Source organism: Leiobunum rupestre, chromosome 3 (genome assembly GCF_980474605.1).
Source record: "Leiobunum rupestre chromosome 3, qqLeiRupe1.1.hap1, whole genome shotgun sequence".
Lineage (NCBI taxonomy): Eukaryota > Metazoa > Arthropoda > Arachnida > Opiliones > Sclerosomatidae > Leiobunum > Leiobunum rupestre.
In genome coordinates, this window is record NC_143386.1 from 68403285 (window position 1) to 68428370 (window position 25086).

At 38.2% G+C, this 25086-nt stretch overlaps 2 protein-coding genes across 2 annotated transcripts; both read left to right on the plus strand.

Annotated features, from left to right (window-relative positions):
• The first annotated feature begins 267 nt into the window (after nt 1-267).
• On the plus strand, nt 268-2935 carry LOC149954452 (uncharacterized). The gene is made up of 4 exons (XM_090170345.1): nt 268-1279; nt 1415-1659; nt 1731-2014; nt 2080-2935. The coding sequence occupies exons 1-4, from the start codon at nt 1194-1196 to the stop codon at nt 2449-2451; spliced, it is 987 nt and encodes a 328-aa protein (XP_090026471.1). The 5' UTR covers nt 268-1193; the 3' UTR covers nt 2452-2935.
• On the plus strand, nt 287-25086 carry LOC149954453 (uncharacterized). Its single transcript, XM_090169906.1, has 8 exons — nt 287-326; nt 17686-17791; nt 17854-18083; nt 19703-19867; nt 20087-20185; nt 22252-22453; nt 23450-23727; nt 24886-25086. The coding sequence occupies exons 3-8, from the start codon at nt 18036-18038 to the stop codon at nt 25084-25086; spliced, it is 993 nt and encodes a 330-aa protein (XP_090026032.1). The 5' UTR covers nt 287-326; nt 17686-17791; nt 17854-18035.

The following is a 25086-nucleotide window of genomic DNA, read 5'->3' on the forward strand; positions in this document are numbered from 1 at the left end:
CTTCGTAATGGCAAGATCCCTCTCTGCTGTAGGCGGAGACTACACGAAAGCCGAGTCTCAAATCGCACCCAGATAATCCCAGCTAACGTAAATTCGTTCATGTTATAAACAATTGAAAGTTCATTTTATTTGACATTAAATTTTAAAATATTATAATTGTATGGTCAAAATTGCTTTTTTACGGGTTTATTATTTTAATCATCTTTATGTGGATTAAATTATTATCTTTGAAAACCGAGTACTTAAAATTTATGGGTATATCTGGGAGTGTAAAAGTCTACATATACCGCAATAATGTGTACCGAGGCATATTGAGGCCAATATAGGTAACGTGTGCTTTTCTTATTGGGGCCCTTAAGTATACAGGATGTTTAAATTTGATTGTCCTCGAAACTTGGCCCTTAACGGGTCGGGGTGTGCAATAACTGGTGGCTTAACCGGGAAGTCGGGGTCCGGCTCTTTTAACCCATCACGAGCGGTGGCGCACTAAGAGATTTTAGATCTAATCAAATGGTCTGATCTCCATCTCCGACTTCGGTCAGGTTTGGGCTGGTAACCGGGCTTCGGCTCCGGTTTATTAGAAAGTGGAATTTTAAATATTGAAAATATAAAAAAAAATATGGTTTTGAAAAAATTTGTTAGTCGAAAATTAGTTATTCGTGCACTTTTAAGACTTGGCTTAATTATTTGTAAAACTCGGTTAGCTTATCACGAAGCTTTCTTTTTGAAAACATTCACATCTCAGAAAATAATTACTTCCCTGGAGAAATTCAATTAGTCCAGAATTATCTCCCGCGAGAGAACGTTTAATGGGTTAGAGAACCACGTGGACGGCTATTCTGAAAGTGCAATGTTTCGCTCTCATAATAGCAACCGATAAAATCTGCAGATTTTCATAAAAAATGTATTTTATTCCCGTAAATCATTAAAAATGATCAAATACCCACTCTTAAAAGCATATTTTTATTTTTTATAAACATCGGTTATTTTTATTTCCCCAGCGAAAAAACCAAAATATTCACCAAAAACGGAAAAGCTACGTGAAACCATGGACTCTATTATACCTAAAGGGACGGGTTATCCAGCTATTTTGTTGTCTGTACGTGAGACCCTTTTCGGCCAATTTCGTTGTGTGAAAACTACTTGGCTGTACCTAAAGTTAGGTTTGTCAAGGTCAATCAGAATTTCAGAAAATGGCGCGGGCAGTGAAAGTGTTAAATTCTCAAGGAGCAAGAAAAAAGGGAAACGAACCTCATAAAGATCATTTTTACTCAGAAACGTTAGTATTTTTTCTACATAAGTTAATTAGAAGGTTGTTTTTTTAATGAATAGTGCATAATATATTAGCAAATTAAAAAAAAATCATCTTTCATGCTAAGCCTTTGCTAAATGTAATGTTTTCTGTTTTTATCAGTATATCTCTACTAGCCCCAAATTATAACTCCAAAGAAGACAATTTTTATGCAGTGACCGATTTAGACCAGAAAAGTTCAGAGTTATTCATACAAGAATATGTAGATTTAGATGTCTCAGCATTACTTGAATGTAATGATGAATTTCAACGAAGCGAGCTGCGGGGTTCTTCAGAATGTCTGGTAACGTTAGTAAACAATTCAGAATCAAGTTCTCAAAAGAAAAGAACCAGAGTGAAACTGACTGGTATACTTCTAGTTAGGTATTTAGTCCTATTTCTAATTCTTCAAAAATATTCTAACAAACCTTTTTTATAGAATTTTCACAAGATCAGTTTAAAAAAATGGTGAATGATTGTTTAGCTAAATTTTCAGATTTACTTGGTTCGCCAAATGAAAATTTAGTTACTGTTTTGGAGGAATTAATCAGTATTGGTGAAAAAGAGAGAGCTCCATTCTGGGCCCAAGGGTATAGCATGGTTTATGAAGAATTTGGTGATATTAAAACATCCAACAATTTCTGGTCAAAAGCGCAGAAGGCTCATTCAAACGCCTATTTCCTAGAAGAAGCCATTACTAATATTTCTTCTATAGCACCACCGGTAAAAATTTCCTTATCTAATGTATAATTTTCCGTAACTTTTCTAATAATATTATCTTATTTCAGATATTTTCTTGCTTCTCACGATATCTGAAAAGGTCATGCGCTGCTGAGTTTCTCCGTTGCATTTTAACTTTAATTCAACTTACGAAAAATGAAATGGGAAAAATTACAGAAAGTAAGGAAACAATGAATTATCCTTCAATTTGCCAAACCTCACCAAGATTGAGGAACTTGAAAGATGAACAAATATTATACTACGTAGCTGGGGCTACTGTGAAATCAGTATTTAATAATACAAAATTTTTTAAATATAGAAATAATCTAGCATTAAAGGGGTCTTATTCTAACATTAAGGACTATTTAGACCAAGAATTCTCAGATTTGGCCATAACAGCATGGGTCACCCAAACTAACCGTGGGGGTTGCTTTATGTAAACAAAAATACATTTGAATTTTTCCAATTAATGGATAAATTAGTGGACAACTATTATAACGGTAGGCATGGAATAAATTTGTTAGATTTTAATTCTGAAAGAAAAAAGAAAGCTATTGATACCCTTCTCGAAAACCAAACAACTCAAGATAAATGGAACCTAATTAATTATTCTACAGCACCTAAACAATTATTAAATAAATTAATTGAAAGTTTCCTCAAAGTTAGGGGGAAAGGGTTAATGTTATATTTGCGGGCAAAGCATTTCAGCAAATTACCTAAAAGACAAAAATCAGAACCTGCTTTGAGAAAAGGTTTAAGTGAAAGTACGAAAGGAAAGAAATAGGTAGTGTGCCTGGTAAGTGGGTAGGTTATAAGTTACTATTTTATGAAAATTGTGATAATAAGTGCCAAAAAATACTTTCATATGAATTTGTTAGTTGTTCCTATAAAAGTGAACTTGTGATGAATTTTAATTTCAAAATATTGGAAAACCATTATTTTTCAAAAATAAAATGTTTATTTGTTTTTAAAGTACTAAAGTATTACCCGCTTAAGGGGCAGTTATTTCATTTTCTAGCTGCATAAAACGGTCTACATTTTGTCCATAGTGCATTACGTCTGGGTTGGTGTTACCACCACAAGAACCTCTATGTTTACCGAACTCTTGTTCTAGTACGTCTTGGGATAAGTTATATGTCATTACAAACATTGCGTTCTTTGATAAAAGGAAACGAACAATTTCTGGAACAGATTGAGCTGAAAATTATGAATATACCGCTATTAGATATTATTCTTAAGTTACAGAAACTAGTTTTTTTTTACAATACCTGTCATAATTAGACCTTCAATTGTCTCTCTACTAATTATCATCTTATTCCGCTCGTGTGCTGTGAAATTGCCTGGTCTATTTTTCACTTCAGTTTCCCAATCCTTGAAATACTGAATGAAGTCATTTTCTAGCCACTGAAATCAAATTAATATGTAAGGTTTTAGGTATCGACTATATCTATTTTTGAACTTAAATGATTACTTACTTCTAAACGTGGATCAGCTGGATCTTTATATGGTTCCAAATCACCGTTTCTTTTTAACAAACCAGTTTTCAGGTTTTTTGCATTCATTAAATCGAAAAACCTGTTCATTATTCTAATGAACTTGACAGTTTCAGAATGTTTGGAACCATATTCATGCTCGAGGGCATCGGCACAAGTTTTCGAGAGAACTTGCGCAGCTAGCCGTACCCGCATTTTAGAATAACTTTCTAAATAGACATGGTCCTTGGTTATCTTTGGAAGAAGCCTAAAAGGAGCCCTTGCACAATCTTCATCATACAGAGTTAAAATTGTGGTCCACAATATATTTTGACCATTGCGGTACAAATATTTAGTTTTTAAATGAAAATTGCTGTTTGAAAAAGCGTGTCGAGCACTTTTTAGCAAATGGGGCGGGTCACAAATAAAATACACCCATCTTTCTTCATCAGCAGCATAAATGTTCTCCCATTTATAACCGTCCTGAACAAAATTTTTAAACGCTCTTCTGTTGGTGCTTGCACCATCTGTGATAACTGAGATAACTTTTATCCCGTGGAATTCTAGTTTGCCAATAGCTTCAGAGATAATCGTTTGCAAATTGTCGCTGTCCATGTTTTTGCATGGGAAATAAAAAATTGGGAATTGGAATTTTCCAGTTACACTCTTGATCATCAATTGCAGAACATGGGTTGCGACTTCTGGAATTTCGGACTCACTTGTTTCGAATTTTAATTTTAGAATCTCATTGCCAACCTCATCAAGGTTGCTGAAACCAATTAATTCCCCAGTATGAGCCTTGTAAATAATGTCTTCTTTTATTTTCATTTCGTCGAGAACTAAGCTCACGTAACGCTGATGTTCTTTGGGGCATGAACTATCAAGCATCCTTTTTGCTTTTCGAAATGCTTCTATATTAAACCCTGATTTCAATCCTATATGGGATGAGTGATTGTACAGTGTCTTTTTAGATGGTAGTTCAATGACACCTGTTGACACAATGGAGCGATACGCAGCAGGTGACTTCCTATATAAATAAATGCACCATTGCAATATCTTTGGATGCCACCTTCTTAGTCGTTTATTTTTAGCTTGTAACGCAGAAATTTGCTGTTCCACAAATAACCTTTTAAATGTGTTCTTAGGAAGTTCATTTTTATGCTTTTCTAGCAAGGTGGTAAAAAATTTTGAATCTTCACAGGATAAGGTTTGGCCAGTTTTCTTCAATTGCAAATGTAATCTATTCTTAATGCTTTTAATTTTTCTTTTTAATTGCAAATTGATTTGTTTCTGCTCTTTTAATTTTTTCTGTAGCTGAGCTCTGTACATATAACTATTTCTATTCTCACGGCTGTCTTGCTTGCTTCAAATCTTGCCTCTTATTAGTGATTTTCTATATTTCATACAATTTCCACATAGGTTTGTTGTTGAAATATTCTTTGAATTAATAGATTTAAAAGTGTGAAGAACTCTTTCACAGTTTTGAGCATGCACAGCATTTGTACATACGTTTTTGACTCCTTTCATTTTGACCTTATTATCAAAATGACCCACAAGCTGTGTCTCATAAATTCCAGAGCATAAAGCCAAAGAATCTATTATTTCTAGTAAAACAAACAGCATGTCGACATTATGTATTTCTGGAAGCAACTGCAGTATAATAAGATTATGTTCCAGGCTTTGACCATGCACCGTGAGAACTCCCCGAGAACAACCATTTTTAATTGAGAATGATTTGATTATTAGGCGTTTTTGTATATTCATTTGGGAAAAAACAAGACAATCATCTACGCTAGCTACAACCCATCCATTGGGTATTGGTTTCCCCGCCAGAGAGTGGTTGATGTAATTAGTGTAAGAAGTTGTCAAAGGCTCGTTAAATTGTGACACTTTATCCTCTGGTATAGGGAAAGATGTTGCATATTTTTCTTCAACCTTTATGAGGTCTGATGTAGGTAATATTTTTTCTTCACTGTCATTACATTCTTGTGTTTCTTCAAAATCAATTAAACTTGAAGTCCCTAAACACTCATCTATTTCTTGGGTTGTGGAAGTAATGGTTTCGGAGAATAAAGAGTCCACTCTCGGAAGCTCCACCTTTTCTTTCGCAGGAGTACTGCACATTTGGTTGAAATTATCCTTCACAACGTTAATAGACGTATCAGGAAGAGACAAATCCACATTTTGATACTAAAGTGTATAGAAAATTAGTACGTACAATGTAATTCGAAATTTAAAGGGCAACGCAAGTGAGCTGGCAAAATGGGTAAAGTCAGTAAAGTGCGAAATTTACGGTGGACTCTGCCCGCCTCTGAAAAGCATGCTGCTTTTTCTTTTTTACCAGCTCACTTGTGTTGCCCTTCAAATAATGTATTTTCATTATTACTTACCATCAGCTGTAGAGTATCAAGATTTTCTTGAAAAGGCACTGGGTCCGGGTGCTCAGTAGTGGGTCCCAAACCACCAACAAAGTGTTCAGAACAAATGTAGAGTGTAGATTTGTTAAACTTTGATAAATGTAAGCATTCATCAAATCTACCACAAGCAGCAATCCATCTTCTACATTTTTCAGTTTCTTTCTTAGGACGAGGAAATGGGAAATACCTAATTTGAGGCTCGCTATCCCGCTTATCCCTATTATTACACAAAGAATACATACATTTCTTTTTAACCATCTTTAAACTATTAATAAATACCACTGTCAGTAATTTAAGTTTATATTAATTTAAAGTAAGTTATTTGTGATATTTGAAACTGTTCTAAAAGCGATTTCAACGTCGACTACGACGACTAGTCGTCTGCTATTCAGATTTGGCGCTTAATAATGTCCTTGAATATCCTAAGTTGTGTCTTCCCCTTTCCCTGATACCCCCAAAATAAAAAGCCGTTGTGAAACCAGGGGAATAGCGTTGTGGAAGCCACAGGCATAACCCGTCCCTTTAGGTATAATAGAGTCCATGGTGAAACTGCATTATCAATTGAAGCATACCAATAATGTGGTCAAGTGTAGCGCAATGGGCACCGTCGAAGGGTTGGGTTCCCCTTTTTTACGGCCCCGGTATCCCCCACTTAACCAATTCGCAGCGCGCGGCATCCCAAAGGGTAGAAATTCGTGAGAAATTATCTCACTAGGACCCCCAAGAAAGGCCGGCGTCGGCGGCGCGGACAATGGCGAAGGTCACTCTTTTCTCGCAGATTGGGTAAATTCGAGGCGCAGTAACGCTCCCATTGTCCTACACTTTATGACCAATTCATCAAGCAGAGATAAGATTTCAAAGGTTGACAGTAATTGCTTGAGAACGAAAGTGAAGGTAGAATACAATTTTATGGTTTAAAAGCTGAAATATAAAACGCGACAATAGATATTTTTTGCGCGAAACAGTTAAAGAGGGTTAATGTTATACATTTTAGAAAGGTTACTTTGTAAGCTTAAATTTATACATTTAGATTAAATTTGTTGTTATTAAAATAATTTCAAATGAAAGCGCGTAATTTACACTTCCAAACTCTTTACACTCCCCCCAAATTACGCGTTTCACTTGTAATTTCGAGGTTACACAAGTGCTGCACAGCACGTCTGGTAATGTTATTGTTTTTGGTTTTTACAACGTACGATCTTACTTTCTTATCGCGCCCGATTATAACTTTTTGCACTAATCCGAGGTGCCACAAGTGATGCGATATCTTGTCTTCATATACTAACACCACATCCCCGACTTCGAATTCGGTTTCGCCTTTGGCGAGTTTGGCGTGGTGGGTGGAACGTAGCTCCATGACATATTCATGTCACCAACGATTCCAAATATGGTTCAAATTTTTTTCACGATATTTTAACCGTTGGTTATTTCTTGGCGCGACAATGGTATTCTTTGATTTTTAAATGTTATGGGTGGAAGAGAACAATTTCTCCGTCGAACAAGAAATTTAGCCGGTGTGAAGGGCATTGGTTCATTGAAATCATTGAAATTATAAGTAATTGGTCTACTGTTAATAATGGCTTCGGTTTCAATCAATGTGGTCTCTAATTCGGGGTAATTTAATAGATCTTTTCCTATAAATTTTTTAAGAGTTGTCGTGGTGGACCGTACCAATCTTTCCCACCACCCACCGTACCAGCGGCTCTTTCAATTATGAACTTCCAAGATATTCCCTGGGACCCAAAATACTCCCTCAACTAGATTTCGTTAAGGTTTTTTCCAGAACAAACGGAGATCCGTATTAGCCCTTTCAAAGATTTTAGCGTTGTCGGTGTAGACAATCGCTGGCACATGATATTATTCTTCTAAAGGCTAATAGGAAATTGTCCGTGGTAAGGGAGGGTACAAGTTCTAAGTGAATTGCGCGGGTTACTGCGCAGGTGGCCAAACATATCCAGGTCTTTTGTTCTTTATTATTAATTTTCGCAATTAAAGGTCCCGCGAAATCGATACCAATAATAGAGAATGGGAAGATTGGTCTTCTCTGTCGGCAGGTAACGGCGCCATTGGCTTATCGCCTAGTTTTGCTCTTAATTTTTTGTAGATTACGCAATCTTTTACTACATTTCTCGCTAGTTGCCTAACGGCTGGCACCCAGTGGGGAACCATTAACTTCATTACAGCTTCGGCATTCGTGGAATTGAGTTCCTATGCTTCCACATATTTCGAGTAATAATCAACCAATAGTATCATATTTTTGGATTTATACTTGAACAGATCAGTGCCAACCGTATGCCATGGTAACGGCGGTATTTGATGAGGTTGCAATGGAGTTGATGTATTTGCTCGGCTCCTTTGACAGCATGTTGGACATGTTGAAATAAAGTTTGTTATATCTTTTGACATATTTGCCCAAAAGATATTTTGTCGGGCTTTTGCCCAACATGCTGTAATACCTTAGTGTGCGGAATGTAATTGTGCCATAGTGTTATTTCGTAATTCCATTGGTACGATTAAACAATTTCCTCGGTATAATAGTCCATTTTCTCCGTGGATTTCTTCCTGTAGTGGTCAGAAAAATCTTAATTCTTCCAATGGGATTTTGTTATAGTGTTTCGGCCATCCATCTTGAGTATATGTTTTTAGTAACTGCAGAACCTTATCTTGTAACGTGGCTTGTTTTAACTTTTGTTCTCGTTCCTCTGATAGTGTGGTAAGTCCATAGAGTGTGACATAAGGACCTTCCAGGGGTTCAGTATTTATAATTGATCGTAATGAAGGCACACGTGATAGTGTGTCAGCAATGAAGAGCTGTGAACCCGGTGTATAAATCAATGTTGGATTGTATCTTGCCAGTTCTAGAGATAAACGTTGTAGTCTTGGAGAAAGCAATGTCAGGGGCTTCTTAATGACCGCCAATAAAGGCTTGTGGTCGGTTTGTACCGTGACTGGAGATGCAGCTATGTAGAATTGAAAGTGTTTACAAGAGTTCGTTACTGCTAGTAATTCTTTTTCAATTTGGGCATAGTTTCTTTGCGTAGGAGTTAATGTCATTGATGCGAATTCTGTGGGTCGGTCAACAGAGATGACCGTTGGTTTCCTTGGGTCATAAAAGGCAAGGACTGGGGCCTTCGTGATAACGTTTTTTAAATTGTCGTATTCATTTTGATAATTAGCATCCCATGAGAATTCCACTGTGCCTTTTAGTAACTGTCTTAGAACCGCTGTTTGTTCAGAATAATTGGGTATAAATTTTGATAAGAAATTTATCATTCCCAAAAAACGTCTCAGTTCAGTTTTATCCTTGGGTGGGGGCATTTCACGTATAGCTTCAATTCTAGTTGGATTCACTTGAATTCCTGGATATGATATTATGTGGCCCAAGTAAGAAATTTTTGGTACTGTTAGCTGGATCTTGTTTGTGCTGAATTTTAGACCTGGGCGTCGTGCCTGCTCTAGGACTTGTTTTAGTATCTCAACATGTTCAGGCATTTCTTTCGCATGAATGAGAAAATCATCCGTTGAGATATGAGTATTATGGATATGCCCGAATATTGTATTCATAGTCCTCTGGAAAATCTCAGAAGCCGTAGCTATACCGTAAGGTAGGCGTTTAAATCGAAATCGGCCAAATGGAGTATTGAAAGTACATAGGTACGAATTTTCCTCATCCAATGCGATTTTCCAAAAGGCGGTTTGGGCGTCTAAAACCGTAAAAACCTTGGAATCGTGTAATTGGGCAAATATGTCTTGTTGCATTGGCATTAAGAAATGTTCACGTAGCAGATTTTCATTTAATTTCCTGGGGTCTAAACATATTCGCACTTCACCGTTAGGTTTGTGAGAAATAGCTATCGGATGAACCCATAAGGTGGGTTCGACCACAGGTACAATCACTCCCAAATTTAGCATCCGGTTTAGTTCTGCGTACACTTTAGGTTTCAATCGTTGTGGAATATAATGTGGTGGGGAGATATATGGTATTGCTCCTGGTTTCAGCCGTAGCTTGTGTTGACCGGGCAGTTTACCCATTGCGTCAAAACAGTTCTGATAATCTTTTAAGAGTTCTTTTGGTGGCTGTGTCACGTTGATGGCATTGGGGAGTGAAGCCTTCGAATGTAAATTTACCAGGTTGGATGTTGAACAAGACGTCACATGATCCACTGTACTGGTTGGTAAACGTGCGATGAGTCCCAACTGGAGAGCCGTCGCACCCCCAAGTATCGGGATATTGTTCTGTTTCGTGACATGAAACTGAGTAGGCACTGTTGTAGTCGTAGATGTACATGGCAAGGTAACTGTACCCAAAACCTCAATATTATGGCCAGAGTAGGCTTTAATAGCTTATGTTGGTGGTTGCATGATATATTGTGTTGGGAAACACCTGTATAAGTTTTCCGGAAGTATGTTTACCTGCGCGCCAGTATAAATTTTAAAGATGACATTATGGCCATCAACCTTCAATGTAGCGGTCCATGGGTCTCCCACCACTACGTATAGCTCAGCTCGAGTTAATGAAAATAGATGAAGAAATGGGTCTTCTTTATTTTGATCATTATCCTTTTGGTTACCTTGTATCTGGGTAATATAATCTAAGTGTTGATATGCGGATGCCACTGGCTGTTCGCCTGGAAGATATTGCTCTAATGAGTTCACTGTTCGACCTTTAATCATAAAATGGTCTAGGCCACCACAGCCTCTACAACGTTTTCCTTTAGCAGGACACAGCTGCCGTGGGCCATGGGAACGATCACAGCGAGAACATTTGGCGTATGATGGGCGAGTCGAATCATGATATGTAGGGCAACCAGGACGTTGCCAAGGTTTCTGTAACGTAGTATCACTAAATGCACGTGGGCGAAATGAGTCTGCTCCTGATGAGCGAAAAGTATCTTGCCGTGATATGTCCCTTCGGAAAGTTGGTCGGGAATAATTTTGTCTCTGGATAGCATCTAGCGTGGCTGAGGGTTCCTCTGTTGGCATGATAGTTACAGCAATTGACCGTGAGTGCTTGTTGGCAGTTTCATCAGTTTGGCATATGGAAATAGCTTGAGATAAAGTTAAGGTGGGTTGTGTTAAAAGTTTCTTCCTAACTTCTGAGTTGGTTATTCTAATAGTGATAACCGTCGCTATAATAGATTCTTTCAATGTACCCCAGTCACAACTGTCAGCCAGCGTTTGGAGTGTTAATAAGTAATCTACAAATGGTTGTTCTGGTGCTTGTTTCACAGTAAGGAATTTATATCGTGCATATATAATATTATGATATGGCTGATAATAGGAGTCAAAGGCAGAGAAAATATCCTGTAGAGTTCTGGCGTCATGCGGAGTCAGAATTGTTAATGTCTTATATATCTTGAGCCCTTCAGCTCCCAGAACATGTAAGAAAATATTACGTAAATGTTTCACATCAGCTTCCCCAGTTAGTTTAGCCGCCTCGGCAAAAATTTCAAATCTCTCTTTATAGAATTGCCATGCTTCTGCTGGATTTGAGCCTGGAGTAAAGTGATCAGGATATTTGATGTTGGTAGTCGCCATTAGGTCGCCAAGGCTTATGCCATTTGACTATGCCTAACTATGGTGAAGTATTGTTCAAAGATAAGATAATTTCCTTCAATAGTTACATCATTTATAGATCCCACTTCTGTCACCAAGTTGTATTTCAATAAAGGACATTGCAATTAGGTTAACATTTATATTGTAGTTTTATTCAAGTTAACTGTCTAGTCTCATCACCAACTTAGTTGTACACACGCGGTCCCCCTTGCCTCGTTGGAGGCTAACAAACAATACTAATGTGGCGCCCCCTAGTAATAAACAAGTAATATAATAGCCACCACCCTCCTACGCACTGTAACCCGGCCACCTGAATTAAAAGGCTTCAAAAGTCGATGACTTAGGCCTAAGGTGGTGCCTTGGGTATTAGCCTAGCTGATTATTATTATTTTTTATGACTTCTAATAACTAGCAATTTCGCCAATTTATGGCTTTTTGGAATGATGATAGGATGTTTCTCAACGTATGAGAGGTTAGATTGCTCCAAGCGGCCCACCCCCGCGTAATAATCCCGATTCGTCTAAAAGTGGGTTTAAGGATGCTACTTTGGATTTAGGGTGATTTTTTTCATTACTTTTTAACTGTCGTATTTAATTCTTCTGTGGTAAAAGGCCCGGTTATTTTCTCCCTTCCGTTAGAGTTATTTTGAAATCTGAATAAATAGGCGGTAATTCTTAATACTTTGTTTAGGTGATAGTGTTTGGACAGGTCTATTAAATTTGGCACGCTTGTTTTTTCGGTAATGGTTATTTTTCTCCTTTCATTGGATACGGATTCTTATTCCTTCTCACACGGTTGCTGCCTATTTGGCAATTCGGTCATTGGTTCTTTTGCCATGTAGGGCCCTCTTTCCATTTTTTATTGTCCCGCAACTCTGCCGCTTTTACACCGCGGGTGGGAAAGTCGGCCAGATTGTCCCTCCCTGGGCAGTGATATCAATTTTCTCTTTGAGACAGCCTTTGTATTTCGACAGCTCTATTCGAGACGAACAGCTTCCATTCAGTGGAATTCCCAGTTACCCAAAGCTAGAGCTATCATCGAATCGGTCCAGTTATACGTTCCTACTAATTTATCCTCAAATATTGGGTTAATGTTTTTGTTTAATCTGGCCCCGATTAAACAACCTAATTTTAGGTCTTGGTTTTTTAAGGGAGCTACTCTAGATTTAGCTGATTACTAAATATACGCCTACTCGGTTTGTTATTGTTTTATATCTCACGTATATACATGTGGCGTAGGCCTTTTGACTGGCGTCGTAGAAGCAATGTAACTTATTTATTTATTTCTGCTAAACTCCCGGGCTATGACGACTTCCTTCTCTGACGTTTATTACATAGAAATGCCACTGAACAAAAACTCGAAAGAAACGGAAAAAAATAATAACAAATTCTGCTAAACTCCCGCTTCGGAGCGCTTATAGATAGTTTATTTTTTACCTTCTTTTCTTCTTTTACGTTAGATTCTTTTATTTTCACTCTATTTCTGAATACCCTGGCCCAATCATTTTTATCACATCCTATTATAAATTTAGTTCCATCTCGTATTTTAATTGTTAACAATTTTCGGTATATTTCCTTATTCGACATACCTTCTTCGTTCGCATAAATTTTATTTGCGGGGAAGACTCTGGTCACATTTTGAAAAAATTTACAATTGTCCCGATTTAGGATTGGGCAGGTAATTAAAACATCAGGAAACAGTTTAGGCTAATTCAACATATAAATTTTTTAAATTGTCTATTTATATACAAGCTCTTCAACAGGTAAATATCACTTTGTCATGTTACTTATATTTTAACATATTTTCGTGAGAGTTTTTTTTGAAAACCAGCTTTTCAACAGGTAAATATCGCAATGAAATTTGAATTACATTTTAACATGTTTCGTGAGAGTGGTTTGGAGTGCAATGTTTTGGCGTTTAATCAGTAAGATCTTTGGAGTAATTATACAACAAACGTCTCAAAAACTTCGCGAACCATATTTTTCACAGTCCAATTCTAAAGCTTTTGTGAAATAAGGTTGAATGACTTGCAGAAATACTTTTAAAGATTCATTTTTAGTAATACCAAGTCTGCCATAATACTCAAAATGTTAATGAGATATTTACTTGGATATCTAGGGCCACCTCTATCCAGAAAGTGATTTAAAATCAATACACAAAACTTTAGAGTTACTTCTCGGTTGTCGCAGGCGGTCCAAACACTTGTCGCATTCAGGATTATCTTCTGCAACCCGCACAATATAGCCGCCTACTAACGCTACTGCGGTTTTGTGAAACGAGAGCATGCACGAATGGCGAGGGGACACAATGCTGATCCGTTTAAGAATGATGTTTGGAATGCCTTTGAATTTAGTTTCCATTTCAGAAGATGCGGTGGTACCTCTAACAACTTTTCGAAATGGTACCAATGCCTTAATAGTTGTTGAAAAGTGATCAGTTTACTTTTGTTGCGTATACGTATTTCCAAATTTTTAGGGTTTTACTATTCCAATTTTTAGTGTTTTCTTTGTCTGTAGATCACGACCTCGCATCCATCATGTCATTTTATCCACCTTTAGGGCGAAGGTGCGTGGCTAAAGAACATTTATATTGCGTAACTTGAGAGCTTGCTGGTTAACACAAAATGAAAATCGATTTCCAAGAGGTATTTGATAAGTGCTACGGTGGATTTCGTGGTTCAAAAGACTGCTTTTCTTCCTGGAGCGTGGCATTTTCTTGAATTACTTCTAGTACTGGAATGAATTCGTGATCCCGCTAAATCAACCTTTCATCTCTTACTTCGCATATTATGAATATCAAACCATTTTGATATTGCCTCCCTAAAGTAAATGGTAACGTCCAAATCACCCAGTTTAAACAAATGTTGATGAAATTATACAGCCCATTAGAACAAAGTATCTCGCCAGAAACCGGTTTCTCAGATTTTTCATTATGTGGCTTTGATCGAAGGCGAAAAGCGCTGGTTCCAGAATATAATTTTTAGTAAATCTTTGGAAGGTTGATACGTATATTTCGGCGTTGTCAAAAACTAGGCGGAGACTCTAAAGCCTTCCTTTTCAACTTCTTCAATTACATTTTGGGTCATTTTGTGTTGACCCTCACAACTTAGTTTGGAAACAAAGGAATACGCAACTGGAATTCTAAACTTCGATGAAAGACTTTGGAAATATTAGCATAGTAAATGCGTTGCTAGAGATTCGCTGACTCTAAGTTCTTCTCTCGTGATATCATTTTCGTCAAAAAAAATCATGTCGAGGTTTCTATCATAAAGCTATTTAGAGTTAATGGACATTTCATAAAGTACTAGAGAACCCCGTCGTTGGTGTTATTTTTCTATTCGTTCAGATTCTTCTCTTAGGTGTCACTTTCCTTGTTTAATTCAAACTGTTTCACCTGTTGTACTTCCGAGGTAGTGCTTAAATGTTATGAGGTGAGGAAAATACAGGGTGTTTTGAATTGCTCTAACTGGGCATTTTTATCAGAAACTGCAAGAGATAGAGTAGCGAAATTTTCAGGGTATTATTTCTAGTGTGGGATTGCTTTAAATCCTTAATTTCAGAAAAATCTGAAATAATTTGGGGTTTTTGTTAAAAACATTTTTTCACTGGTAGGTCCTAGAAAAAAAAACGTTTCAATGAGAAAGTTGTAGAGTGCTGTCGATAATGTTCAAATAAATTGGTTTCATTGGAAAAGAACACTTTTTCACGAAGATATGAGTTGATGAAAAAAACAAGCTGTCCTTAGGGGCCAATAGCCTTCGCATTTTTGTACGTAAATGAGAAATCACGTTAAATGATTAAATTCCATTAAAAAAGTCTACAGTAGGCCGAAAAACATATCAGTAGGCCAACTACGCTCAAAGATCAATTTTTAAATTAGTATGTAATGTGAAATATTTTTGTTTTCAACCATTCTCTAACGTTTATTGAGTCTAATCAACATGCCACTAAATTATTTTCGTGATCAGCGTGCTTTTATGGTCGAGTAATTTTATGGTGAAGCCAATCGTAACGCGCATAGGGTTAGTGAATTGTTCACCGTTCAATATCCAGATAGAAGACCAAGCCACAACACCGTTCTTGGAGCTGTTCGTGACTTTCAGACTTACGGAAACGTCAATCCCAGATTTAATGGACAAGGTCGTCAAACCCTCAACTTGGAAGACAACGTTCTACCCTATTTTCTTGCGTATCCTCGAGCAAGCGTTAAAGGTGCAAGCGACGTACTCGGATTATCGACGAACTACGTGTGGACCACTCTTCACAATCACAACTTCCATCCGTATCGAGTGACCCTCCACCAAGCTCTGCACGAAGGAGATACGAAACGTAGACTTGATTTCTGCAACTGGCTAATAACCATGTCTGATGAGAACCCAAATTTCATCAATCAAATGCTGGTAACCGACGAGTGTTCCTTTGGGAGAGATGGGCCTTTCAACCATCAAAACACCCACATGTGTTGTGATGAAAATCCCCAACAACAACTCCGACTGGGGTGGGGTGGCAGAGTGATTAGCACTTTCACCTCGCAGCAAGAGGAGCCGGGTTCGATCCCAGCTTGTGGCACTGGGTGAAAACTCGGAGCCATTCTTTCTGCGTTGAGTTTAAAAGGTCTCTTCCCACTGTATTAAGGGGTTTTCCCCCGAGTTCTTCAGTTTCCCCTTCCATAAAAACTAAGTCGTGGGTAACGGTAATAGTTAGTGTAAGGAGCTGTTGTCTCGCATTGTAACCCGGCCACCTGGATTAATGCTTTAAAAGTCGCTTGATGACTTAGGCCTAAGGTGGTGCCTTGCAAAAAAAATGTTTGGGTGGGTTTGCTCGGGGATCGAGTTATTGGCCCATTTTTCATTTCAGCTCCTCTTAATGGACAACGCTACTTGGCGCTAGGTCGGCGTTCAGTTAACTTTTATCCATGATTAAGCAATCTTAGAGTTATCCATAGATAATTATTCGCAGTTAAAATTGACCGGTCTCAATTAATTAAAAAATTATCCATATCAGTTAGCTGTGCAACATAAATATTTGAACACACACTTATATTTTAAATTTAAAAAATGACCATTATAACAACCCGCGGAGTGTTATTATTATTTAAAAGAATTAGGCTTTATGATTTATTTTCGTTTGACGTTTTTTTAAATAAGGGAAGCTTCGGTTGTTTGATATATGTTTAATCGTTTATTTCAGGTTACAAAAAAAATTGAATTGGTGAATCACCTACCCAGATGTGTTTAAAAAAATCCAAAATAAGTTTACTTGGTTACTGTTTAAATGAATTAATTAATCGTAAGCTGCTGGGCTATGTGATGGTAATTTGTCGGCTCGTATATTTCTGCTAGCATCCGAGGGTGGTAATAAAGTGGTGGCGTATACTGATTTTGGATATATTACGAGTATTTAAAAGTATTTAGATTTAGGCAATGGCAGGTAATGATTTAGAGTCAACGCACAATGATAACCTCAATATGAAACGAAATGTGCGTAGTCCAGTGTGGGCTCATTTTCAAATCGTGGGTAGTATGGCTCATCGTAAATATTGCGAGAAGTAAGTACTCCATGCTTTAATTTTGGTATTTACGAGTGACGGGGTTTAATTTGTTGCCAGAAAATGTAAACTTTACTAAATACATTTGTGTCTCAGCGTACAGCGACAAATGAGCTGGCCCCTCCCACCAATAAATTTTCTTTAAGCGATGCTAAGTGGGAAACCCAACGCGATCGGCTCACTTACCTCGGATAACACAGGCCCCGTGAGCATATACACTGAATATTAAAAAAAGGGATCGTATCATGAAATTATACTTGGACTGCCGTGGCTAAACAATGGATCCTCAAAGGTTACCATCACAGGCGAACTCGTGACTCAAACGGGGGTGGTTTTTTTTTATTTTTTTTTAATATATTCGGCAATGGGCCAGTTTCAACCCCCTGTGGGCATTCGCTCTTACAGCAAGCGGACTGAATTTACACCACTGTTTGTTCCAGACCATAGGGCATATTAACGGTAAAACATTTGCAATTGGGTACAATTTAATGGCGTCACTTAACCGTTAAGCACTGCTAGGCGTGCACAGATAGGTGCAGACTTGGTCTAGCTTTTAGTAGTCTTTAAGCTCATTTTCAACTATTTTATCACGATCTAATTGAAAGAGGAGTACCGTTTTACATATCGTGTCATATAAAGTGGCCACCAAAGTCTTAGAATATTTTTTTTTAACAATTTGTAGGGAGTACAAAATTCAGGATTCTTTGAACTACCAAGGAACTAGCCACCTGAAATACCATTTGGATAAAAAACACTCGTCGGTGGTGGGCGTTTTATTTACCGCGAAGGTAAGTTTCAGAATGACTTAAGAAATCGAGTGGACTGTTAACTAGACTTTTGACCCGTATAGCCAAGCGAAGTAGCCATCGACCACGCGAAGGATTGCCTAAGGCGCTGGGTCGTTGAAACAGATCAGCCGTTTCTACAATTGAACATCCCAGATTTAAAGCGTTACTACATTCTCTGTGTACCAAAAATACTACCCTTGTTGATTCATTACCTCAATCGGCCAAAGTTTTGAGATCAAACCTAATGACTATCTACGAACGAGAATCGCAACTAGTAGTAGATACGTGTAAGGTAGGTTGTACAGTTTATCGCTATACATATTGCGAAATTAGCCCTTTAGATTAAGATAAAGCCACGCCGTGGCTTATGTGAGAAGCTCGCAAACTGCTGAATTTGTGTCTGCTAAACAGAAGCTTTGGTCTTTTATCAATGAAAATGGTCCACTTAACAGACGATATACCAGCAATTTACGAACTTTAAAAGACTAATTACTTTGGTAAGGCGCCTTTCACAAATTTCATAACGCAGAGGAGGCAGGTTGGTTGAAGCGTTAATAAAATTACTGGGGGAAAGGAAGGGTACGCGGAAATGTTACGTTACTTATTTTCATTTTGTACTGCAACATTTGCACATTTAAACTTAAGTCTCAATTTAGTCCTTTTTTATTTATGATTAGTATGAATAGTATCTAAAAGTAAAAAAATACAGAGGTGGGCAAAAATTGTTAGCGATGATATTTCACAATAGCTTGGCAATGAGTGAGCGCCCATTTTGGAAGAGTTTTCACCATTTTTGCCCACTTCTGAAACAATAGAGAACTACGTATAAACTTATTTCGAAAATTTGTTTTTGCTTTACGTCATTTACGAACAGCCCTAAAATATTAAAGAACTTAGTTGGCAATCGACCTTTTGAGGGTTTAATAATGAAATCTTAATATTTTTCGTAATTTGGGGGTAAAGGACCGTGTTGCCCAATAAGAGAGAGAGTAATGCACTACGAGCTTAGAATATTTACATGTAAATCGGTGCCATGGTAGACGCAGCGGATGTTTTGGATTATACTATTGAAATAGCAATAAATAAACTAAGTACATAATCTGGGAATTATTGAGAATAGCGAAGAGTGTAGCAACGACTTCTATGGAAACTCGTTTTGCTCTGTACCCGGCCGTGGTCCCTGTACGCGGCCGAAGTGACGTCCTAGTATACGATACTTTGCCCACGTCCCCTGAATTTAGCAGTCCAGGAACTACTCAAACACCTGAAATCGCAACCAAACTTTGATACTATTGAAGAGTATCGAGAGAATGCAGTCGATGTGTGGACAGGTACGGACTGTCACATAGGAAATGCTGTGGCAAAGGTAATGCTAAAGAGTTAGTAATTTAAACGAAATATAACCTCAAGGAATTCTTCAAGGAAGACCTTAACAATTTTAGCGAGAACTCGCCAACTAGCGCCGATAGTGAAAGTGGAGGTTTTCGATTCCAAAAAGCCTAGGTTCTATTCCCTTTCTAAATAAATCCTGTAATTGCGCTTCTATCAAATTTACTTTTATTTTATTGTTAATTTTAGTTTAGCCTCGAAGGCATATTTGCCGAAGTATCGCGCTATTTCTATTTCAAAACGGCTTATCACCACGCGAAATCTGTGTACGATACTGTAGCTTGGGCTGTACTTAGAGTGCGCGAACTCTGTACTACCAAACGCTTTACTGACCCTCTCTGTACTCTTATGTTCAGTATGTAGACAAGTCGTTGGCCTCTCGAGCATACCTTATTTTTTGTAATATATCGACCGTCGGTGTCTTTCTATTGTTTTAAAAATCGGTCTAATATCGCTTCATGGTAATAATTACATAAGCTTAAAATAAATTCTGAACAAAGTCAAATTATCGACGGTTTACAGATTCGAAATGTGGTCACCAAAATAAGGTTATCTGGAATTCGTGAAGAGAATTTATCACAGCTGAATGTTTCTTTTGGGATAAAGGATTTGAAATTAGTACTCGACGTAAAGACTCGTTGGAATTCAACCTACGACATGCTTTCCCGAGCTACGTACTTAAGACAGGTCTTTAATTTGCATACAAGGGCGTATCGAAGCGGAGGGTTTTAGTAGATAAACCCCCCGTAGGTAATGGATGAGTGGCAGGGGGTTAGCTTAAATGAGTCTCGGGAAATTGTTCGACTATTACGCCTCCGGAAATAAAATCCTTGATACGCTCTTGATTAGCGATTTGGTCGTGTTTAGATGAAATTTTGACTTTTGCTGTAAATATCTTCTCTTTAGTCTCTGCAAGCTATAATGCAAACAGATAAAGACATAAGGAAATTTACTTTATCAGACGCCGAATGGGATGCATTATCCGTACTCCTTAATTTGCTTAAGGTTAGTATAATCATAAGTAACTTTAAAAATACTGAGTATGATACTTCGTTTTGCGTTAATGCTAAATTCTGACCCAGCCATTTTCAACAACGAAATCGCGCAGTAGCTAGCAACCGAACTAACTTGTAAGTGGGATATAGTCGGGTTCACACGAGCCCTCGGAGACGAGTTGCGTCGTTTCGATATCGAAGTGGCTTGTAGTGTTTAGGAAACACTTCGTTAATAGGTTTGGTTTTGAATGCGATGTGATAGTCATGTGTTACCTGAACGCCGATGCGACGACGTCACCAAACGATATTAAGTTACTACGCGATAGCGGTTCAGCCGAAATGTTCTGAACGTTTGCAAGCGGAACGGTGGAAACATAAACCAGTGTTTCCGAAACTTTATCCGAAGATTTATTTCGAACGTATTAATAGACTGTTGAATACCAAAATCCGTCTGACCTTTGGGGTTGTGCAGATGCTGGTTAATCTTAGTTTCAGTGACGGAGCAGTTTGGTAACCAATGGCTTATATAACGCGCAACCGTTGCGGGAGTTTTATTCGTCCTTGGCAGGGGCGGCGATATAGGGTAAGCAGGGTACGCAACTGCGTGGGGGCGCAAGAGGTTTGGGGGCGCATTTTTTCGAGGACTATAAAGTGAGTAAGATTTATAGTTGGCGCCAAAAGTAGGTAAAGACTGGTTTAAAGTTTATGTAGTTCAGTCTTTAAACACGAGTAGTTTATTTAAATGCGTTACGAGTTTTACGCTACTTGATTTGAACTTACTCTTCGAAGAATTAGTTCATAACGCAGGGTACACGCCGGAGACTTTTTAGATTATCAAGTCACGTTACGATATTTACTCTACTTTATGTTTTACTGCATAGAATTAGCTCATCAAGCAGGATCGTTTTAGGGGGCTGTTCGGGGCCCCTTCATCTAGATTTAGGGCCCCTACAAGCGAAATAAAAGTAGGCTGTAGCCTGCGTAGCCTACCCCTTGCGCTGCCACTGGATATTCGATGTAGTTTTGTCTAAGTACCGTCATGTACCCTACAACATTTTTGTTGAACAATGAAAAATGCTAGGACCCAGAACCGGAACCGACAACGCGCAAATATATATATATATAATTTTAGTGTTGTAAGTCGGAAAATTTTCCGGAAAATTACCGAGGCCTTTTTTCCGGTATTTTTCCGAAAAATATTAAAAACATTTTCATTCCATGATTTGTCTAATATATTGTTTGCAAATTTAAATAAAGCGGCATTTTCACCTCATTTTCCGCATATATATATAAGGGGCGCAAAATCTTACGCGGCGTGGGGGCGCTACTAACCCAAGCTCCGCCACTGGTCCTTGGTATAGTAGTACAAATCGGCTTGGACATATTTTACACGCTAAAGGGCTCTGTGCTGAATTAAACCTTGATTGCGCTATAACTCTGAAAATGTACTCAAAGGCAACGTTTTCTGTTATACTAAGGGCGTAGGAACGTTCTAGAAGTTGGAGGGGGCAAAGAGAAATGGAAAGGTCTCTGGAGAATGGTTTTGAATTTTTAATGGAGTGTAGCTTCTCCGAATGCATGTGTACTTTTTACCACTATGTAAATAAGCGGGAAAAGACTGAAATTTAAACACAGTTGAGGTTCTATAAGCTTTATATGCTTTTAAAACGAGAATTTGAGCCTTTTGAAGATTTCAACTGACCAAAAAGTTGGAGGGGGCAATAACATTAATCACCCCTCCCAGCAAAATTCAAGGGAGGGGCATTACCCCCCCTGCCCCTCCCGGTTCCTACGCCCCTGTTCTAGTGTTGCTAATAGTAACATATTAACTAGGCTTACAGACCGGCTAGTTCAAGTTACTAGAAACCTACCCGATCGGAAAATGCGCATTGGGCTTGGGGCCAAATCGTGTTAAATCCAAAACGCGGGTTCAGGTTACTTAAACCCGACCAAACTGCCAGCCTATATTTATCTGACTTTACTATCTCCTAATTTTCTTCATTTGAAAGAGCAGGCCGGAAAAATTATACAAACTCGTAACAGCGTAGGTAAATTTAAAATACAAAATTTTTTTAGGATTTCAAGGAAGCAACGAATTCCTTTTCCTCTGTGGCATATCCCACTATGTCCATGGTAATGCCGGCCTACCACTGGTTGCTTGAGAAACTAAACAATCCAACTATGGACCCGCTTTTGGAGGAAGCGTGCTCAATTGCTAGATCTAAGCTCAACACCTATCGTGAATCTTCGAATATCGAAGCATTTTGGATAGCTATTGGTACGATATTTTTTCATACGTCACTAGTTACAAGCACGTTGGTTTTCATTATCCCAAACGCGAGGGGTGCACTACCTTTGATAATTATGTACACCGAGTACAGAAAGTACAATCTTAGGTAGTATCTTTTGTAAAGTCAAAGCTAAAGGGTTGGGTATTATTTACGGGTAGTGAACAGTACGGATGCAAAGGTTCAACGTTTTTGAGCTATATTGGTTCCGGATCCTATTCTTAAAGTTTCGGTTTATCGGTTCCTGTTCTAAAATTTTTACTTTAAGGGTACCGGTTTCGATTCCAGTTATTAAATTTTGATATTATCGGTTCCGGTTCCTAGAATTTACTACCTAGAAATTATTTCCACGTAGTTTGATGAATATAATTTATATATACGAGTAAAATGTTTTTAGATCAATTCAGTAGTTCGCAATTTTAAGACAAGTGTGTGGTTCTTGCCAATCCCGAACAGTCCACAGTACTGTTCAAAACCGAGATGCGACGTCACTAAAAATTCCGAACAGTTCGGTATTTTTTTTTCGAATAGATGGGTTAAGAACTACTAAAAATGGAGAAGGCAGGGGCTATGTTTGACGGCTGACTAACAAGTAGACGAATTTTACTTGAGTTCTAGCCCAGTTCCATCTCGAGAGCAAGTACTGCTCGGACAGTCCCGAGCGATCCGAAAACCTGTTTTCGAGAGCGAAGAGTCTGCGCCCGAACTGTCCGAAAATTCTATATCCGGCGAGTAGTTTGCGTAGCGACAGTCCGAACGGTTCAAGACTGGCGAATAGTTTTCACCTGCTATCAATTAAAAACGTTGCGTTGTACAACTAGAAAGCGTCACACTGTTGTAACTTATGATTGCCATTATTTCGAAACATAACACATAGCTTAATGTTCCTACTATTAATGTTTTCAAATCTTAAGTTAGAACCTTCATTAAGCTCTGTATATATGTAACGTATAGTAAAATATTATTTTCACTATTTCATTATTTAGCTTTGGACCCTACATTAAAAATGGATTTCATTCAAGCAAATTGCGAAAAAACCCAAGCTAAATCCATTAAGACCAAGATTTTAAATATTTTTAATACCTACTACGAGAAGAGTAGCGTAGCCTCGACTTCAAACGCCGCATGCGTTGACGAAGATCGCACGGGTATTCTCGCGTTTTTCCCGAAGCGCCCAGCCAAATTCGTTCGCGGGTCTGAACTATTGAAGTTCTTCCAGGATGACCTCCAGCCACCTAAAACCAACATATTACAATGGTGGAAAGTAAGTAATTATAACGGTTTCATTGTGATTACAGTCGTTTTTTCGAGATTAGGAAAATTATACCTTATCTATTAATAACAGTATAAGCTGACTTATTATTTTTCTAATTCCGTTGGGTACATGTTATAAGCTCGCTGCGACGCTATTTCCGAGATTTGCTATCGGCGATATTCGCTTTAACGTTAAAGGAGTAAAAGTGATGGAGAGATATCCGCTGTTCCACGATCTTGAGCGATTGAAACTAAAAACCGTTCATAAAGCAGTTGCGTGAATTTATCGTTCGACTGTAAAGCTTAGTTTCCACTAGCGCGCGTCTTATGTTTTTACTCGCGTAAGACCGTTTGTATTTGTCAAAGTTGAGAAACGCGTCGTTACGGCCACTATAGTGAAAAACAAGCATTAAGCTTAATTTCCACTAACACGCGTCATAATGTATTTTTCTATACGCGTGCAAAACCCTCCTACATCCGGCGCGCGCCATCGCGCGCGTTAAGACCGATTCACACCATGAATTTTTTCGCGATTTCGCACGCAAAATCGCTTGTAACGCATCTCGTTCACACAGAAAGTTTTCAAAATTTTCGTGTGTGGACGAGACACGTTTCCAGCGATTATGCGTGCAAAGCGTGCCAAATCGCGAAAAATTCCTAGTGTGGATCGGTCTTAAGTCCGAAACAAGCATATCACTTGTTTACCACTAGCACGCGATAGCGCGTTCCTCAGTTTTGACACGTTAAAGCTGGTTTTCCACTGGCGCGCGCAACGACGCGTTTCTCAACTTTGAAACGTTCAAACGTTTTTACGCGCGTAAAGAAAATTACATTATGACGCGCGCTTTATGCTTGTTTTCATAATGTTATTTTCTTTACGCGCGTAAAAACGTTTGAACGTTTCAAAGCTGAGAAACGCGTCGTTGCGCGCGCCAGTGGAAAACAAGCATTAGACCTTTTTACGCGCGTAAAGAAAGTGCTAAACTAAATAAACTCGTGCGAGTAACCGGACGTTTTTCTTAACTTGACTACGTAAATAATATTTTCTTAATCAAGTACTTGATACAAGACTCGACCAAATTTTGATCCTACTAAACAAACAGGTTTACATACTCAATCTAGAAAACCTATTACCAATACATCCTTAATTACGATGTCCTCTTTGCAGGATAACCAAATTATGTATCCTTCGGTGTGTGTAATGGCGAAAGACTCTCTTGCCATACCAGCAACATCAGTGCCAGCCGAAAGTGCATTTTCTGCTGGAAGTGATCTTATTACCACTAAGAGGGGAAGTCTCCAGGCGGATACAATTACCGACATGATGTCTCTGAAGTTATGGTGGAAGGATAACGATTCAACAAATTAA

Excerpts from the sequence above, each read along its gene's own strand:
- LOC149954452 (XM_090170345.1), top strand. The coding sequence starts at position 1,194 with ATGGCGCGGGCAGTGAAAGTGTTAAATTCTCAAGGAGCAAGAAAAAAG. Across the intron at positions 1,660-1,730 it reads AACCAGAGTGAAACTGACTG|AATTTTCACAAGATCAGTTT; the intron begins GTATACTTCTAG and ends CCTTTTTTATAG. Across the intron at positions 2,015-2,079 it reads TTTCTTCTATAGCACCACCG|ATATTTTCTTGCTTCTCACG; the intron begins GTAAAAATTTCC and ends ATCTTATTTCAG.
- LOC149954453 (XM_090169906.1), top strand. The coding sequence starts at position 18,036 with ATGACTATCTACGAACGAGAATCGCAACTAGTAGTAGATACGTGTAAG. Across the intron at positions 18,084-19,702 it reads TAGTAGTAGATACGTGTAAG|ATTCGAAATGTGGTCACCAA; the intron begins GTAGGTTGTACA and ends GACGGTTTACAG. Across the intron at positions 19,868-20,086 it reads GAGCTACGTACTTAAGACAG|TCTCTGCAAGCTATAATGCA; the intron begins GTCTTTAATTTG and ends TCTTCTCTTTAG.